Source organism: Mastigoproctus giganteus, chromosome 13 (genome assembly GCF_048544385.1).
Source record: "Mastigoproctus giganteus isolate SK-2022 chromosome 13, ASM4854438v1, whole genome shotgun sequence".
In the NCBI taxonomy this organism is placed as follows: Eukaryota; Metazoa; Arthropoda; class Arachnida; order Uropygi; family Thelyphonidae; genus Mastigoproctus; species Mastigoproctus giganteus.
Genome location: NC_143587.1, coordinates 138110757 through 138132346, shown reverse-complemented (window position 1 = coordinate 138132346; position 21590 = coordinate 138110757). Strand labels below are relative to the sequence as shown.

General features: G+C 38.7%; 1 protein-coding gene across 1 annotated transcript in view; it reads right to left on the bottom strand.

Moving 5' to 3' along the window:
• Positions 1-21590, bottom strand: part of PIG-B (phosphatidylinositol glycan anchor biosynthesis class B) — a 106185-nt gene that overhangs the window by 12381 nt on the left and 72214 nt on the right. Inside the window, exon 7 of the mRNA XM_090387368.1 lies at positions 14523-14822. Coding sequence (XP_090243494.1) covers positions 14523-14822 — 300 coding nt within the window. The remainder of the gene's footprint in view (positions 1-14522; positions 14823-21590) is intronic.

Below are 21590 nucleotides of genomic sequence, written 5' to 3'. Positions count from 1 at the left end.
TATTCATTTAGTTTGTTAGCTACCTGAGCAGGATCATCAACAGTTGAACCATCGATATCAATGGACCAATCTGATTCATCCCCTTCCATCTAGTGTTTACATAAGTAAAGAACTCTTTGTTGTTTTTCTTTGCATCCTTTGCCAAAGATTTCTTGTAATCTGCCTTCGCCTGCCTAACCTCCTTAGTAACTTGGTTACAGACCAGCTTATATCTATCATAGGCTTCTGAGTCACACGTTAATTTATATGTATCCCATGCATTTTTCTTCACTGTCACATGTCTAATAGGCGACTCCGTAGCCAGGTGGGAAGGAGCAGCAGTGCGTAGCACACACTTCTTGATTAGACCGGGGTTTGAGCCCGTCACCACCAAATACGGAGGATGCGGATAGGTCAGGGAATGACCACCGCATATCCCGGAGCAATTAGCATTAGCATTAGCATTAGTAGAGGCATTTGATGCAAGAAAGCAAGCTTATGCAGCATCAGCCAAAAAAAAAAAAAAAAAAAACCACTTCCATTTCACCCCTCTGTTCGTTCGAAATACCTGTCCAGCTGAGCCTTAAACTTATTTAGGCTATCAACTTCCACGACAAGGGATGGAAGTCTGTTCCACCAACCAACCACCCGCTGGCTAAAGGCAAATTTCCGCACGTCTATCCTACATCTGTCTTTCCTCAATTTGAATTTATGCCCTCTCAGGTGATTATTCTGAGCAAGAGGAAGAATCCCATCAGCATTGAGCATGCTCAAACCATTCAAGGCTTTATACACATCTATCAGATCACCTCGCTGGTGCCTAGTCTCCAGACACTGTAATTTGCAAAACTTAAGCCTTTCTTCGTAAGAGCACCCCTTTGTTCCATTCACTAATCTTGTTACCCTTCTCTGTACTCGTTCCAGCAGCTCTACATCCTTCTTGAAATGAGGCCTCCAGACCTGTATACAGTACTCTAGGTGTGGCCTGACCATTGCCTTATACAAGGGAATAATCACCTCCTTATCCCTGCTAGAAAAATTGCTATATATCATTGACAATACACCATGAGCCACTCCTGCAGCCCATCTGCACTGCTCAGAGAACTTCATATCTGCCTGCACAACCACCCCCAGGTCCCTTTCATTCTCTACCACTGTTAGTGTAGTACCACAGAGTTGATACGTTGCTCTGGGGTTGCTGTTTCCCATGTGTAGTACTTTACATTTGTCAATGTTAAACTTCATTTGCCACCTCTCAGCCCATCTGCTCAACCTTTCCAGATCCTGTTGCAGCAGCATAGTGTCAGTAGTGTCCTTGACAACCTTGCCTACCTTTGTATCGTCTGCAAAATTCGACATTAAACTTGATATACCATCATCAATATCATTCATAAATACAGAAAACAATAATGGACCCAACACTGAGCCCTGAGGGGGCTCCACTAATAACACTAGTCCACAACGAGCAGTGTCCGTTGATTATCACTCTCTGTCTTCTCCCCCTCAGCCACCCCTTTATCCACAGCAGCAACTTGCCTCCAATGTCACACTGCTCCAATTTGTGCAGCAGTCTTCCCTGTGCAACATTATCAAAAGCCTTTCTAAGGTCCAAGTATATAATATCAAAGTTATTCCCTGCATCCAGTTCCTTTGTGACTGCATCATAGTATCCAATCAAATTGGTCAGGCAAGACTTCCCCTTAACAAAACCATGCTGTGTCCGAGCTATAACTGAAGTCTTGTCTAAATGATCCTGCAGTGCTTCTTTAACTAGTGGCTCCATTAATTTTCCTGGAACAGAAGTTAAACTCACAGGTCTATAATTACTTGTGTCAGCCTTTGATCCTCCTTTGTGAATTGGGGTCACATTTGCACATCTCCAGTCTGTGGGTACCTCCCCTGAGTCCAAGGAAGCTCTCATAATTATGGCTAAGGGTTTGCTTACTTCCTCTGCTGCCTCCTTTAATATAACTGGATAGATCCCATTCACCCCATCCAATATGGCCTTAGTTGCTAATGCTCCTAAAAAAAACCAAATAACAAATAATAACATGTCTAATTAGTTCATCCGACATCCATTTAGGCATAAATCTCGAACAATATTTCTTTGTTGGTATGAAAAGCTAGTAGTAGTTTCCAAGATTAATTCTTTGAATGCTTCCCACTTTGAATTTGCTGTTGGTAACATCATCAGTTAGTTCCACTGTATAGAATTTAAATATTGTCTCAGACCACCGTACTCACCTTTATGAAAGCAAAAACCCTTCCCTTTACCCTTGATGGTAGTTACCTCTTTGAGTAAATCCCACTATGGCTTTGAGTAATTCCCACTAGGTGGCAATGATTACACTGTGATCACTGCCACCTAGTGGTTCCTTTATCTGCAAATTCTTGATGCATGAAGAATAATTACTGATAATCAGATCAAGAGTATTACTCCCTAACATGCTGCTCTAGAAAACAATCAACCAATAAGTCCACAAAAACCTTGCTAGTGTGTGAGTGACAAACCCACAAATTCCAGTCAATATCCAAGAAATTAAAATCCCCCATTATAAGACACCTAATTTACTGGCCCACTCTATTTCTCTGCACAATTGCTCATTATATTCATCAGATTCATTAGGCCTATAACACACACCTACTCTCATTTTTTCTTTCCCAGTGCTTATGTCACACCAAGAGACTCAACATTGCATTGTCCACCAACATCAATTGGTTGCACTTACTTAGATTTTATGTGTTTCTTAATTAACAGCATAACCTCTCTCCCCCCTTCCTGTCCTATCTATCCTTTCTGTACACACTGTACTCCCCAAATTCCAGTTCTGCACTGCTTGTGTCTGTGTGACACCATCTCACTGATATCCCAACAATATCTGCCTTTGATATCTTCACTAGCACTTCAAGCTGTGGAATTTATTAACTATACTCCTAGCATTGATGTATAGGCAAGTATACATGCACCTGTTTCTACTCTTTGTTAGCCTAACACAGCCCATGTATTTACTTGTTCCACTATGACTCCCAGCAGTCCTGGAAATTCCCATTGCTTTGCTTTCCAGGCTGCTGTTCAATTGCATTTCAATAGAAGTAGTGCAAGAATCACTTTTACCTCTGCCAGCGGCTACTGTTAATCGATTAGTCCGTGTATCCCCCCTAAGCTAGCAGTTTTCCGAACCACCTAACTCTACCTCGATAGCATCAGCATAGCATAGGTTATATTTTGTATTGGAATTGTGCAGAGAAATAGTGGACCAATAAATCAGAGTATATAATTGGGGATTTTAATTTCCCAGAGATTGACAGGAATTTGTGTGTTGGTCACTCACACACTAGCAAGGCTTTTGTGGATTCATTGGAGAATTGTTTTCTACATCAGCATATTCGGGAGGCAACTAGAGGTAGTAATACTCTTGATTTGTTTATCAGTAGTGATTCTTCATTCATGCATTAAGAATTTGGAGATAAAGGAACAACTAGATGGCAGTGATCACAGTGTGCTGAAGAGGGATTTACTCAAAGAGGTAACTACCATCAAGGGTAAAGGGAAGGGTTTTTGCTTTCATAAAGGTGACTACGGTGGTCTGAGACAGTATTTACATTCTATACGGTGAGACCAACCGATGATGTTACCAACAGCAAATTCAAAATGGGAAGTATTTATCCTGCTCAGGTAGCTAACAAACTAAATGAATATTTTGCATCTACATTCACACATGAGGAGTTATTCAGGGAGGGTAATTCCAGAGGTGTACTAAACTCTGACAGTAAGCTAGATAATCTTGTAATAACTCAGAGTAAAGTGGAGGAGAAATTGTTGAAGATAAACATAAGAAAGGCACCTGGGGTGGATGGAATCTATCCAGTTATATTAAAGGAGGCGGCAAAGGAAGTAAGCAAACCCTTAGCCATAATTATGAGCTTCCCTGGACTTGGGGAAGATACCCATGGACTGGAGATGTGCAAATGTGACCCCAATGCACAAAGGAGAATCAAAGGGAGACACAGGTAATTACCAGTTAAACTAATTACCTGTAATTAGTTTAACTTCTGTTCCAGGGAAATTAATGGAGGCACTGGTTAAAGAAGCATTGCAGGATCATCTAGACAAGACTTCAGTAATAGCTCGGACACAGCATGGGTTTGTTAAGGGGAAGTCTTGTCTGACCAATTTGACTGGATACTATGATTTGTCACAAAGGAACTAGATGCAAAGAATAACTTTGATATCATATATTTGGATCTTAGAAAGGCCTATGATACTGTTGCACTTGGAAGACTACTGCACAAATTGGAGCAGTGTGGCATTGGAGACAAATTGCTGCTATGGATAAAGGGATGGTTGAGTGGGAGAAGACAGAGAGTGGCATCCCTCAGGGTTCAGTGTTGGGTCCATTGTTGTTTTCTATATTTATAAATGACATTGATGATGGTATATCAGGCTTAATGTCCAAGTTTGCAGATGATACAAAAGTTGGCAGGGTTGCTAATGACAGTATGCTGCTGCAACAGGATCTAGAAAAGTTGAGCAGATGGGCTGAGAGGTGGCAAATGAAGTTTAACATTGACAAATGTAAAGTACTACATATGGGAAGCAGTAACCCCAGAGTAACATATCAACTCTGTGGTACTACACTGACAGTGGTAGAGATTGAAAAGGACCTGGGGGGAGGGGTTATTATGCAGGCAGATATGAAGTTTTCTGAGCAGTGCAGACTGGCTGCAAGAGTAGCTCATGGTGTCAATGATATACAGGAATTTTTCTAGCATGGATAAGGAGGTGGTTGTCCCCTTGTATAAGGCAATGGTCAGGCCACACCTTGAGTGTATACAGGTCCGGAGACCTCATTTTAAGAAGGATGTAGAGCTGTTGGAATGAGTACAGAGAAGGGCAACAAGATTAGTGAATGGAACAAAGGGTTGCTCTTATGAAGAAAGGCATAAGTTTTGCAAATTACAGTGTTTGGGGACTAGGCATCTGCGAGGTGATCTGATTGAGGTATATAAAGCCTTAAATGGTTTGAGCATGCTCAATGTTGATGGGATTCTTCCTCTTGCTCAGAATAATCACCTGAGAGGACATAAATTCAAATTGAGGAAAGACAGATGTAGGATAGGCGTGTGGAAATTTGCCTTTAGCCAGCGGTTAGTTGGTTGGTGGAACAGACTTCCATCCCTTGTTGTGGAAGTTGATAGGCTAAATAAATTTAAGGCTCAGCTGGACATGTATTTGAACAAACGGAGGGGTGAAGTGGAAGTGTTTTTTTTTTTTGGCTGATGCTGCATAAGCTTGCATTCTCGCATCGTATGCCTCTACTAATGCTAATGAGAGTGCTCGAGCATGGCCTGGAGTTTTTAATGGATAAAAGGTGATATTATCCAATTAAAAGTGATTTTAGTTACTTTAAGTTGACTACATGGACAGTTGTAGACATTCCTAAAGAACCATACCTCAGCACTATCACCATCACTGGAGAGACCACAGTGTCTTCTAACAGCTGACTGCAAAATGTTGGGAGTCATTATATTTAATGCTGTTTCAAATATTTTAATATATTTTGCTTCAATTAGTGTTTAATTAATGCTAAAATTTTAACCAGTAGAATCCTATTGAAACTAGGATTCCACTGGAAACTAGATGTAACTGTGCATCACAGCAGTAAGTTATTACAGCAGAATCACTTAGCATTGTGCACCTAAGTGATTCTGCAGTAGTCAAATTTAACTAGGCACCGGAGTAAAGTAATTTACCTGGTAAATAGAACACATACAAGTTAACATTTGTATAAAAAGAGATATCAGTATGTGTTAATTCTAACTAATTTGTGAGCTGTTTTTAAAAGCACACTGGAAAGTAGTATGATATATGCTAATAATACAATATGCAAAAGCTGAGAATGGTGCTAGCCATGGAACTGAATTTCAATAGGATATCACAAGATTAGTTTCACTGTGTTTTTACTTGTCTGAATAAAAACAGAATGTTGTACATACTGGATTTTGTATCCTAAAGCCTCACCACAGTGTTAAAATCTTACCTACATAGTGTAGTAAGCATGTTACTATACTATACTAGTTAACTAGTATAGTAAGCATGTTACTATACTATACTAGTTAACTAGTATAGTAAGCATGTTACTATACTATACTAGTTAACTAGTATAGTAAGCATGTTACTATACTAGTTAACTAGTTTGAACAGAGCACTGTAAGTTTCAGTGTATGTGGAGTCATGTATTACAATATCTAGCTTTTAATAATAAAAGCTTGAAACCCAAAACTACAACCATGTCAACCTTATTGGCAAGCTGAATTATTATATTTCTGTTTCCTTTACAATTCTTTAAGGCTTTTAAAATATATGATAATCTACTATACAGAAAAAATTACCTGATTTATTTGTTTAAAAACAATATTCTTGTTCAAGTGTTTTTGTAAATTGTATTTAAAATTGATAATAGTCTGTTTTGCTGGAATCCACTTAGGAAGAAGACTAAAAGTCAGACCTTTGAAAAGAATTTAAAATTGTTTCCAAGGGTCTGAAAAATTCCAGCTGAAAAAAATTTAAAATGTCTGTGCTCATTATAATCACTTTGGAAAAACACAAAATTCTTCCCTTCACCAATGATAGTAGCTATTTCTCTGAATTTCAGTTGTCCTCCTAAGCACATGCAAAATGCAATGTCTATTATTAAAGCAAAATTATAATGTGCATGAAGCACCTTCACTAATTCCATCAGATTCTTTGCTTGTATAGCACTGAATCAGACAGAAAATCACTCGAGCCCTAATGTTATCAACTTTTATCTCATCAATTAACAGAATCCTAGTTAGAAATTTTAGGCAAAAGTCTGTTTTAGTCTTCCCTGTAAACCAACTTCCAACTTCCAAAACAAACTATTATCAATTCTGAACTTCCTGACAGCAATGGGGGTGCTGTATTATCCCAAAGGTAAATTATCCCACAGCAGTTCACATTGGCACAATGCAAGTCACAACTTATCACATAATAACCCTGCTTGAAAAATATCATAAATGGTGGCACAAGGTAGCATAGAATGGTCATGCTCAGATACCTGACAATTAATAACATATCATCAATCACCATCCAAGTACATTGCTATATCATCTTAATGAGAGATAATGACAATCATAATTTACCAGACATTAAACAATTTCATATATCAAGGTATGGGTACTTAAGCCTTCCTTAAGCCATAAATGCCTCAGTTAGATCTCCTGATTGGCATTTATCAGGTGAACAGAAAGTGGACATGGAAGAGCCCAAATGGATTAACAACTAATGAAATCGACTTCATCCTCACTAACAGAAGATATATCGTGAATGATGTTACTGTCCTGAATAAGGTAAATGTTGGAAGTGATCACAGAACAGTAAGATGAACACTTGATATAGATTTAAGAAAAGAAACTGACTCGAGCAAATAATACAAAGGTCTTTGAGATAACAGAAGAGGAGAAAAAGCAGTATGTACTGGAACTTAAGAACAAGTTTGAGCTTCGGCAAACTACTCACGACCAAGATATCGACGAGGAATATTACAACTTTCTGAAAGTGATAAAGCCCAAGAAACCTATAGGTAAAAAGAAATCCAAAGAAGAAAAAATCAGTCAAGAAACACTTGTCACGATGAACCGAAGACGACAAATGAAAAGCAAGAAAAACACTGACAGGAAGAAAACTGAGTATACTGAGTTATGCAAAGCCATTAGAAAGAGACTCAGAGAGGCCATGAGAAAATTTAACCCAAAAAAAGTACAACAAGCATTAAGGGAAAACAAAGGATTTAAATCAGCAGCCATGAGCAGTAATATAGAAAGACAAATGATACTGAAACTGAAGAATAGCAATGGTGTACTTATAAATAGCAGAGAAGGCATAATTCAAATAACAAAAGACTACTATAAACAGTTATACAAGGAGCGATGGAATGATGCCAGCAGTGGGGAAGATGGATCACAAATTAGTAACACATACAACATACCCGGTATCCTTCCTGATGAGGTAGAACATACGTTGAAGAAAATGAAGAATCAAAAAGCTCCGGGGGAAGATGAAGTTACTGTAGAGTTGTTAATATTGGGAGAAAGAGACATGACACAAAAACTGGCAAGACTCTTCACAAAATGCATTAGAAAAGGTGTGACACCTAAGGAGTGGAATAATGCAATCACAGTTTTGCTGCATCCCCAGGGGCTCACATCAGGTGAGTATGGACTTGGCAAACCCAGGGTCTGAGCTGGATATCATCATTCTTCTCTTTCTTGCTGATTCCCTTTTACTTCAGACTTCGCACTCTCTCTCTCTCTCTCTCTCTCTCTCTCTCTCTCTCTCTCTCTCTCTCTCTCTCTCTCTCTCTGGGTAACACAGGATTTTTTTTTTTTTTTTTTTGGCTGGTGCAGCATAAGCCTCAGGCTTCCTTGCACCATATGGCTAATAATAATAAGAATAATAAGAAAGGAGATAAAACTTTGATTGGAGCGGCATAATGCAATCATAGTTTTGCTGCATAAGAAAGGAGATAAATCAGAAATTGGAAATTATAGACCAATTAGTTTGTTATTCCACATCTACAAGTTGTTCATAAGGGTCATTACTAACAGATTATAAAGAATACTTGATGACAATCAACTGAAAGAGCAAGCTGGCTTTAAGACAGGATTCTCAACTATGGATCACCTTCACATAATATCACAGCTAATGGAGAAAGCAAATGAATATAAAACACCATTATGTTTGGCATTTGTGGATTATGAAAAGGCATTTGACTCCATACAGCATAATGCAATGTTTCAGGCACTGGAAAGACAAGGCATAGATATCCCATATATTACGATTTTGAAGAAAATACATGAGAATGCTACCTCCTTTATTAGACTAGACAAAGACAGTAGTAAATTTAAAATTGAGAAAGGAGTTCGACAAGGAGACACAATATCTCCTAAGTTGTTTACTGCTGCCCTTGAGGAAGCTTTCAGAAGATTAGACTGGTCACAGAAAGGAGTCAATGTGAATGGAGAGTACCTAAACCATTTACGATTTGCAGATGACATTGTGGTCATAATTGTTTGTTTGTTTGTTATTTGGTTTTTAGGAGCATTAGCAACTAAGGCCATATTGCTCCGGGATATGCGGTGGTCATTCCCTGACCTTTCCGCATCCTCCGTATTTGGTGGTGACGGGTTCGAACCCCGGTCTAATCAAGAAGCGTGTGCTACGCACTGCTGCTCCTTCCCACCTGGCTACGGAGGCGCCACATTGTGGTCATAAGCCACAATCCCAAAGAATTAGAGGAAAATCTTAATCGGTTATGCAGGGTTAGTAAGGATTTTGGACTAAAGATGAATATGGCTAAAACAAAAGTAATGATGAACAAGTATGCCACAGAAAGGGATATAATGATTGAATAGGCAGTAATTGAAAAGGTGGAGTCATATTCTTATCTGGGACAAGTCATTAGCTGTAATAATGATAAATGACTGGAAATCAAGAGAAGAATAAATTTTGGATGGATAGCATTCAGGAAATATAGTCACATACTGAAGAGCAATATCCCAGTTTGTCTGAAACGTAAAATAATGAACCAATGTATACTCCCCACCATGACCTATGGAAATGAAACTTAGGCACACACCAAAAGAATGGAAGAGAAGCTGAGAACTACACAGCGACGAATGGAATGAATTATATTGGGAATCAGACTGTTAGATAAGAAGAGAAACACGTGGATTAGGCAGCAAACTCAAGTAAAGGACATTCTTATCAAAACTAAAGAACTAAAATGGTCTTGGGCAGGACACACAGAAAATATGAACTAAGAAAATAACAGAATGGTACCCAAGAGGAGCTAAGAGAAAACCTGAAAGACAACAACGGAGATGGACAGACAAAATTCATGAGTTTGTGGGTAGTAAATGGATGGCCATTGCGCAAAACAGAAGGAACTGGAAAGTTGCTGGAGAGGCCTTCATCCTGCAGTGGATTGAAAATGGCTGATGATGATGAGCATTTAGCTCACTCAATCCACTCAAAGCCTTAAATGCTTCAATCAGTCTCCTTGCAGGTGCCTAGTTTCCATATGCTGGAATTTTCAGAACTGAAGCTTTCCTACTAAAAGTAAACTAGTGAACTTTCTTACTAAGAGTACCTACCCTTTTGCTCCCCTAGCTAATCTTGTTTCCCTTCTCTGCACCCATTCCAACAGATCAACATACTTCCTAAAATGAGGCTTTCAGACCTGTATATAGCACTCAAGATGTGGCCTAACCACTGCCTTATACAATGGGATATCAAAATTTCGTTAAAATCCTTATCAAAATTCCTGTACATCACTAACAAAACATAGCATGAGCTGTTCTGTCAGCTTCTCTGCACTGCTCACAACTTCATGTGTGACTGTACAATTATCCCACACATCTTTTTCATTCTCCACTATCCTCAGCATTGGACCATACAGTCAGTATTTTATTCTTGGATTACTGCTACCCATATACAATAGCCTTGGATTTGTCAATGCTAAACTTCAATTGCCACTCCTTAGCACATCTGTATAATTTTTCTAGATCTTGATGCAGTAATCAAAGTATGCTATACCCTGATTACTGTCATTAACCACCCTGCTAACCTTTCTATCACTGCAAACTTAGACATTAAGCCTGATATGCCTTCATCAATATAATTAATAAATATTGAAAACAAGAATGGGTCCAGCACAGAACCTTGGGGGCTCCACTAATAACATTAGTCTAAGAAGAGCAGTGCCCATTGATAACCACTCTCTGTCACCTCCCACTCAATCATCCCTCCCATAGCAGTAACTTTCCCCTAAGGGCATACTTGGTGTAAATTTTTCATAAGCTAAATGATAATATTTCAAAAGTATTTAAAAAGCAATTCACATAAAAAGTAATGAATAAGTCTAAGAGGTATTCGGTGAAGATAACAGCATATAAACTATATAATTACCATACATTAGAAATAGCATAATGTCAAAACTAGGTGGACTGCCCTATTTTAGTGTATTTTTGTGAGATGATTTAAAAATTATATAAATATGAAAAATGAGTTTGTTCATTTGAAAGAAATATCAATTTTTTTTTTTTTTTTTTTTTTTGAGTAAACATGGCTGGTTTCAGGCACATCAACCGTAATGGTTTACTTCATATGCTAATTTAGACTCTTTCATGTTTTAAGATGGTCCTTAACTCATTGCTGGTAATTTTATGATTCCACATTTTTATTTTATATATATATATATATATATATATATATTTTTTTTTCTTTTCTTTTACTTTAACCATTTTGGAATTAAATCATAGTGCTTCCAAAGGTAATTTTTTTGGCACTGTTTTGCTAATAAAAGTTCAAGTTTGCACTAAATAGGGTGAAAATGTGTTACACAGACGTAATACCTTGTACGCGATTTTATATTGCCAATGGATTAAGAACACCTCCAGTCTCTGACAGGATCTGAACTCAGATTACATCAAATGTGTGGTTAGTGAAAACCCCACCTGACTCTTAATAATAAAGTAGGCTCAACAGAAACCAGAGACCTTTTGGTATACTGTGCCAGTTCAAAGAAGGTCATGCAGGTAAGATATCTATCCCATTTTTCACAAGACATTTTTCAACAAATCCCTTTTTGGCTGCTAATGCAACTAAGCACAGATGGAATGCTGCATTTCAGTATCAAATTTAAATTTCAGCATTCATCTAAAATTGGTATTCCTTGAATGTTTTTAGAGCCAAAAATACAGAGAGCTCAGAGGTGATCTGTATATAAGAAAAGGTGTCTCAACTTCCTCTCATCATTTTTTTTTTTTTTTTGCCAGTGCAAAAGCCTGTGGCTTCCTTGCATGATATGGCTAATACTAATAGATTCATGTAACATAGTCTACATGTGAAACAATATGTTTTAGCAACAATCAAATTGCCATCGACTGCCTACATCCTCCAATAAATCCCTGCTGGTTGACAACCTCTGTACCCAAAAACTTTAACAGCACAGTTGTCCTGTTTGGATAGCTGTGGAAGTGAATATGCCATAATCTCTACTATTTTGCAGCCCTTTACACATGTAAGATTTTTTTTTGTGGAATCAAGGGATGCCCCCCATATAAAAAACACATCAATTCTATCTGGATGGTAGGGAAACCTGGTTCAGTATAATTGATGACATTTCCCATATTATGCCACTTATTACTTACTATTGAACACATCACACAACTAAGTGACACCACTCTATACCCTCCTGATAAATATATTAGCATTAGCTACATTAGAGGCATATGATGCAAGAAAGCAAGCTTATGCAGCATCAGCCAAAAAAAAAAAAAAAAACTTCCACTTCACCCCTCTGTTCGTTCAAATACCTGTCCAGCTGAGCCTTAAATTTATTTAGGCTATCAACTTCCACAACAAGGGATGGAAGTCTGTTCCACCAACCAACTACCCGTTGGCTAAAGGCAAATTTCTGCACATCTATCCTACATCTGTCTTTCCTCAATTTGAATTTATGTCCTCTCAGGTGATTATTCTGAGCAAGAGGAAGAATCCCATCAGCATTGAGCATGCTCAAACCATTCAAGGCTTTATACACCTCTATCAGATCACCTCGCTGGTGCCTAGTCTCCAGACACTGTAATTTGCAAAACTTAAGCCTTTCTTCGTAAGAGCAACCCTTTGTTCCATTCACTAATCTTGTTGCCCTTCTCTGTACTCATTCCAGCAGCTCTACATCCTTCTTGAAATGAGGCCTCCAGACCTGTATATAGTACTCAAGGTGTGGCCTGACCATTGCCTTATACAAGGGAATAATCACCTCCTTATCCCTGCTAGAAAAATTCCTGTATATCATTGACAAGACACCATGAGCTACTCTTGCAGCCAGTCTGCACTGCTCAGAGAACTTCATATCTGCCTGCACAATTATCCCCAGGTCCCTTTCATTCTCTACCACTGTCAGTGTAGTACCACAGAGTTGATACGTTGCTCTGGGGTTGCTGTTTCCCAAATGTAGTACTTTACATTTGTCAATGTTAAACTTCATTTGCCACCTCTCAGCCTATCTACTCAACCTTTCCAGATCCTGTTGCAGCAGCATAGCATCAGTAGTGTGCTTAACAACCCTGCCAACCTTTGTATCGTCTGCAAAATTCGACATTAAGCTTGATATACCATCATCAATATTATTTATAAATACAGAAAACAATAATGGACCCAACACTGAACCCTGAGGGGCTCCACTAATAATAACATTAGTCCACGATGAGCAGTGTCCATTGATTACCACTCTCTGTCTTCTCCCCCTCAACAACACCTTTATCCATAGCAGCAATTTGCCTCCAATGCCGCACTGCTCCAATTTGTGCAGCAGTCTTTCATGTGCAACAGTATCAAAAGCCTTTGTAAGATCGAAGTATATAATATCAAAGTTATTCCCTGCATCCAGTTCTTTTGTGACTGCATCATAGTATCCAATCAAATTGGTCAGGCAAGGCTTTCCCTTAACAAAACCATGCTGTGTCCGAGCTATAACTGAAGTCTTGTCTAGATGATCCCCTGCAGTGCTTCTTTAACCAGTGCCTCCATTAATTTTCCTGGAACAGAAGTTAAACTCACAGGTCTATAATTACTTGTGTCAGCCTTTGATCCTCCTTTGTGAATTAGGGTCACATTTGCACATCTCCAGTCTATGGGTACCGCCCCTGAGTCCAAGAAAGCTCTCATAATTATGGCTAAGGGTTTGCTTACTTCCTTTGCTGCCTCCTTGAATATAACTGGATAGATCCCTCCACTTTACTCTCAGTTATTACAAGATTATCTAGCTTACTGCCAGAGTTGAATAAAAAATCCTCTGGCATTCCCCTCGCTGAATAACTCCTCATGTGTGAATGTTGATGCAAAATATTCATTTAGTTTGTTAGCTACCTGAGCAAGATCATCAACAGTTGAACCATCAATATCAAGTGGACCAATCTGATTCATCCCCTTCCTTCTAGAGTTTACATAAATAAAGAACTCTTTGCTGTTTTCCTTTGCATCCTTTGCCAAAGATTTCTCGTAATCTGCCTTCGCCTGCCTAACCTCCTTTGTAACTTGGTTACCGATCAACTTATATCTATCAGAGGCTTCTGTGTCACATGTTAATTTATATGTATCCCATGCATTTTTCTTCTCTGCCATATGTCTCATTAGTTCATCTGACACCCATTTAGGCCTAAACCTTGAACAATATTTTTTAGTTGGTATGTAAAGCCTAGTAGCTTCCAATATAAGTTCTTTGAACGCTTCCCATTTGAATTTGCTGTTGGTAACATCATCAGTTGGTACCACTGTATAGAATTTAAATACTGTCTCAGACCATCGTAGTCACCTTTACGAAAGCATGGCATCAATGAATTCAAATGCCATGCACCAAATGAGTTTACACCAAACATACTTTATGCATTAATTATTGGATAAATCTAGTAGATAAAAAATTAAAACTATCAGATAAAGAAACAACAGCACTCACCTATAAAATGGTGTTGAATGGCAAGGCATTAGAAACAACATACTCATATCCTTTGTTCTCTGCATAGAGAGATACTGCATTGCATCTAATGCTCCTCTCTGATGGTACATACCAGTATAAATTATCAAAGGAACATTTACCACAATCATGAATGATGCAATAATTAAACCCCAAACTGATATATCAAATTTCTGCAATATGTGGCCAGTTCGTGATATCATAGCAAGAGATTTTCCACAGATGCACATAGTCAATGGCATGATCGGTAAAAGAAAACGGAACTCTTTGTGGCTTAATTTGCTATAAAAGTATTAAATAACTAAAATTAATAATTAAAATGAGAATAATAACATAAATAAAGACATGTACTGACACCACTGAGGCATGCACAAATATAAGTTGTCTCAAAAGTATCTGCAAAAAATTCTTAAATATACTCTAGATTCCAAAATAATAAAAGCTTACAAAACACAACTGAAAGTTCCCAGGTGCACAGCACATTTTCATGGTTGAACATATATGATCCTGAAATTTTTATCTTTGGAATACTAAAAAGGTGTGGTATACACTAACAACTATCACATAATGGAACAATTGAAAATCAATAATCAGAAATTTCAACAATAACTGTTCAAAAATTATTTCAATGTACCATCAAAAATACTGAGGAGAGTTTGTGCTGATGTTTAGAAAGAAGGACACTTGGACATTTAATAAATTTCTCTATTAATAAGATTATATTTATAATAATAAATGAAATAAAACTAAAAATATATCACAGTCGCATGTCATTTGAATAAACCTGTATTTGTTGCTGCAGTTTAAAGACAAACAGAATTTCTGTTTTGCACACACTAGACTATTTAAATGACCACATAGGAAATAGTCAAGAGGATTCACATCAGATGACCATGCTGGTTGAGCAACAGGGCCTCTGCAACTTAGCCATTTGAGGGATAGTTAACATTGAGATACCTATTCTTCACATATCCGTTGAAATAGGCCAGAGTACGTTAGTTATTCATGTTGTCTCATACAGAGAGGAAAATTAAGAATTCCTGTGGAAGTGCTGATAATCCTAGCCAGCCAATTGCTATGTAAGAACATATGGCCTGATTAACTGATTGCCAAACAATACTGCACCTGAAAAAGGTTGTTTATGCATGGGTAATACACTTCCATCATTTCTACTACCCAGGGTAGAATGCATGCATTGTTTAATTATATCTCATATTGTGAATACCTTCACAACGAGTTGCCGATGTATTGCACTGCTTTGAATATGTAACACTTCACCAGTGGAGAAGACTTACTTATTACTTATTCTCGGCAGATACCACTACCCAGATGACACCGTTTCGAAGCTTGTTGGCTTTCTCATTGGTGGGTGGGCAGGTACCCTGTTGTTGCAATAATTAAACGATGCATGCATACTACCTGGGTATTAGAAATGATGGAAGTGCATTACCCATGCATAAACAACCTTTTTCATACTCTTAGACATTTAGTCAAGAAATATTTTTAGATAAAACAATGCACACCATCAAGCATCTCTCATATTGTGGAGTTATACTTCACAACTGGGTTGTCACTATTGCAACAACAGGGTACCTGCCCACCTACCAATGAGTAAGCCAACAAGCTTCGAAACATTGCCATCTGGTGCTGGTATCCACTGAGAATAAGTAACATTAGTTTTCTCCACTGGTGAAGCGTTACTTATTCAAAGCAGTGCAATACCTTGGGGCACCTCCGTAGCCAGGTGGGAAGGAACAGCAATGCATAGCACACACTTCTTGATTAGACCGGGGTTCGAGCCCGTCACCACCAAATACGGAGGATGCGGAAAGGTCAGGGAATGACCACCGCATATTCCCGGAGCAATATGGCCTTAGTTGCTAATGCTCCTAAAAACCAAATAACAACAACAACAGCAATACCTCAAACTCGTTATGAAGGCATTTACAATATGAGATATAATTAAACGATGCATGCATACTACCTGGATAGTAGAAATGATGGAAGTGCATTACCCATGAATAAACAACCTTTTTCATACTCTTAGACATTTAGTCAAGAAATATTTTTAGAATACTGCACCTGATCATAATAGAGAATTGCTCTTTATGGGCCTTTACCATTGACCCATGCAATTTTCTCCTACCCACTCAAGCAAGTTGATAATTCATTCCCATACAAAGCTTCCCTCTTCAGTAAACAGGGCACAACTCACAAAACCGGTATCTTGGGCAACAGAGGAGCTACTGAAATTGTATGGGAATGAATTATCAACTTGCTTAAGTGGACTGGAGAAAATCGCATGGTTCAATGGTAAAGACTCATAAAGAGCAATTCTCTATTATGATCAGGTGCAGTATTGTTTGGCAATCAGTTAATCAGGCCATATGTTCTTCCACAGAACTGGTGTCAATGAGGATAGTCTTTTGGGGTTGATGACTGCAATTTATGCAGATACAAGGGATACAACTGCTGTTGCCAAAGATGCACCAAACAAACATGTGGGGAACCCATAGAGCATCATCAATCTGTTAGATACTTGTCCATGACACTTCTTGTAATGTGTCAAGAATTACACCTTTATTGTATGTCAGATTTTCAGTCACCCTGAGAGGCTTCCAGCATGGCAAAATGTACCATGTTTCCTGAAATGCCTACTGATGGCAAAAAATGTTTCACAATTTGGCAATCTTCTTTTAGGAAAATAAGTTTTTTGTGGGTTAATCAACTTTCTTAAAGTGAATTTCTGTCAGAAAGCCATACATCAGGTGTATATCTGCATACTCAATATTGGAAAATGAAGTCATTACTGTGAAACTAAAAACAACACTGTCACAAAACAATTAATATTACATAAAAGTTGTGCCAAACTGTGTTGGCTCTTAGAAAAGATAGAGGAAATGAGATACAAGCAAAGACTTCCCACTCATTGAGTTCACATTCTTTCAAAAAAAGGAACAGTATCAGTGTCATATTTACTACTGTTTTGACACCTTTAGTCCTTTCATCTCAAGTTAAGGACATAATTTCAGTTAAATGTTGTAAATCACTTTTATGCTTAACTCTGAAATAAAACACTATTGGACATGTTTAGATGGCTCCTTTTTTTCTTATTCTGGACTCTAGAATATCTCATAGAATTTTTTTGCACATACTTTTAAAACACACTACATATACTTTATCCACAAACATACATACATTCATGAGCCAAAACATTATGATAACTTGTCTCCATGAGAAGATGAATCCCACAACATCTAGAACTATGAGTGACATCACTGATTGGTGCAGCATATACAGTGGTGCCTGTCAGCTCATTAGTATGAAGCCCACAATGGGGAAAGGAGAGGTCCTGAAAGAGTTTGAACAGAGAATGATTTGCAGTGCTAGGAAGACAGGAGCCAGCATCATCAACTACCCAATGTGCTGGGATGGGAAGACCACCGCTGGTTGACAGGCGAGGTGAATGGCAGTCATCACATGCTGCCTGAAACAAAAAATGGCTCACAATACCTCAATTAATGACACTACAATCAGAGCACCCAGAAATTTTTCCAAGCACAACATCCAGCAGAGTTCTTGCAGATAGGACTACAGAGAAGGCAACTTGTTCATGTGCCTATGCTGACCAACCATCATTGACAGCTTTGCATGCAGTGGGCACAGGAGCATTGTTCCTGGACATTGGATGACTGACAAAGAGTCTCTCAGTCTGATGAATCTAGGTTCCAGCTTCATCATGCTGGAACCTAGTGTCAGACAGGTACATATTTGGTGGTGAGCAGATGAACAGTTTCAACCAGACTACACGATCGTGCAGTCTAGTTGAAACTGTTGTTGGACAAAAACAAGCTGGCAGTCTTTACCTGTTTGTCACTGGGTATCCTCATCCCCCACTGAACACACCCTCACTGCCAGATCCTACTTGCACTGTTTCAGACCAAGTTTTGCCCTACACGGTAATCATACATCCAAATGGCACTGGACTGTTTCAACAAGACAATGCCCCATGTCACAAGGCCCGCATTGCACAGGAATGGTTTGAGGATCATGTCCAAGTATTTTACATGCTCCCTTGCCATCAAATTCTCCAACGTCAATCCCATTGAAAATTAATGCAATGTATGCTGGAATGCATCAGTCACTATTCCACACTACATTCTAGTGCCTCACTCCATTGTCGAACTCTGGAATGACCTTCTGTCCAGCTGGTACAGGATACCTGAGGATACCTTCCACAGTCTCATGGAGTCGATGCCTCACCGGGTGCAAGTGATCATCATAGCAAAAGGCTGCCCAACATGCTATTAGGTAGATGGTCATAATGTTTTGACTTGTGAGTGTATACAATGGAACATCAAATGAAAAAAAATCTGGCTAATAAAACAGTATTTTTAATATCAAACATGAATCCATGTGCTTTAATGAAATCAATAACCCTTTTTGGGGAATACTTTCTATAAATTTTTTGTATGTATGTATGTGTATTTTTATATGTGAAGACTGGAATTTTGCTAAACTCCTGCTGCAACTGCAGCCTTACAATTGACTAATTGTATGACTGCAATTAGTCCTCTGCTTGAACTAAGACATCTTGACACCCTAACATGTGACAGTAGCAATGATTCAATTAACACTAACAGTTTTTAGGAAGCAATTATGAATTCTGTCTTTCAAATAAATTATTATTATTATCATCATCATTAGCCATATGGTGCAAGGAAGCCTGAGGCTTTTGCTGCACCAGCCAAAAAAAAAAAATTCTGAATTACCCTGAGAGAGAGAGAGAGAGAGAGAGAGAGAGAGAGAGAGAGAGAGAGAGAGAGAGAGAGAGAGAGAGAGAGAACAAGAGTCAGAAATAGAAGGAATCACCAAGGAAGAGAAGAATGATGATATCCAGCTCAGGACCCTGGGTTTTCCAAGCCCATACTCACCACATATTTTTTCTAAAAATTTACCTTCTAAAATAAGAAGTCTGAAAGCATGGTAATTACAGTAGTGTTAATTGAGTTACAGTAAATATTAATAATTATACATAATCTAGAAAGGATAGCTATAGCGTCAATACTGTGATGATAAAGGTTGAAATTAAATCACTTGCTATGTGAAAATTATTAGCATCAGGTAGTCATATTGAACTGCATATAAAATGAATTAATTGTTTAAGCCCCTCAAAGAATAAAGTATATGAAACGTCACCTTGAAAATATAGTATGGAATCAAACAAGATGTGAATAAGCACCAGAGGGCACAAAATACTTTAGTCCCTACTGAGAAAAATAAATAAATATATATATATGTAAATACCACTAAAATATGAGCATAATATATATATATATATATACACTGTATGATCACTGAATTATGACCACCTACCTAATACTGTTGTTGTTTGTTTGTTTGTTATTTGGTTTTTAGGAGCATTAGCAACTAAGGCCATATTGCTCCGGGGATATGCAGTGGTCATTCCCTGACCTTTCCGCATCCTTCGTATTTGGTGGGCACGGGCTCAAACCCCGGTCTAATCAAAAAGTATATGCTACGCACTGCTGCTCCTGCCCACCTGGATATGGAGGCGCCACCTAATACTGCATTGGGCCACTATTCACATGAATAACAGTCACTATTCATCTAAGCATTGACCCCACTAGATGTCTGAAGATCTCCATAGAGATATGCAGCCATGCTGCCTGCAAAGCTTACCAGTATCAGAATAAGTGCCACTGTATGTCCATACATCTCACTCCCCTTTCCAAAACATCCCACAGGTGTTCAGTTGGATTAGGTCAGGAAAATTTGGAGGCCAATCAAGATGTGTCAATCTTCACTGTTTTCCTCAAAACATCCCACAGGTGTTCAATTGGATTGAGGTCAGGTGAATGTGGAAGCCAATCAAGATGGCTGATATCTTCAGTGTTCCTCAAACCAAACCACTTGTGCACAGTGCAGGCCTGATGACACAGTGCATTATCATCTTGGAAGATCCCATTTCTGTCCAGGAAAAAATGTAAAATGGCAGGGTGTACATGGTTTCCTAAGAGCTGCCGGTAGACCTCACCAATGAAACATTGGTCTATAAGTAACAGGAGTTCTAGTTCTTACCACAAAACATGCCCCATATTAAGCAACACCTGCCTATGCAGTGAGCACCACGAACAATAGGTCCATGGACTCGTGTTGCTTGTGCCACACACACAAAGGCATCTGTCAGCATGTTGCACCAGGTATCTGGACTCATCTGACTAGCATACTTGTTTCCAGTCCTCCAGTATCCAACCAGCATGTTATTGACAGCATTCACCATCAATGATGATCAACAGTGAGGAGAGCAGTATCTCTTGGGTCATCTATTGTGGAACCCCATATCTTTGAGTGCGGCAAATCGTCATTTTGGATACTGTTCTTGCATTCCCCATATTTTATTGCGATGTAAGCTGCCACACAGTGAGCTGCTGTTGAGCCCATACAATGCACTTCATCCTTCTCTTACAATGAACATCCACCTAGCATAATCCTTTACAGTTCTGTCAGCAGGTGGTGGTTTGACACATTTGATACCATTCTTTGTATATTGTTAACCGCAGTGGGCCAGGGCGCCTACATAGCCAGGTGGGCAGGAGCAGCAGTGCGTAGCACACGCTTCTTGATTAAACCGGGTTTCGAGCCCATGACCACCAAATACGGAGGATGCGGAAAGGTCGGGGAATGACCACTGCATATCCCCGGAGCAATATGGCCTTAGTTGCTAATGCTCCTAAAAACCAAATAATAACACAACAACAGTGGGCCATAAGCAACCGACAAGACATACCATTTCCGATATAGAAGGAGATCCCACAATCGTGCTCTTCTGAAACTCCATGATATCTTCACTGCATCCCACAACTGCTACTTTATCAGTTTCACTTGTACAACTAGATGCAAATTACAACTGCTTTAGTGTAGGACAGGCATGTCAAACATGTGGCCTGCGGGCCGAATGCGGCCCTTTGCAAGCACACCTGCAGCCCGCACAAAGGACACTGTAGCGATTCGCAAAATCTGTTAATT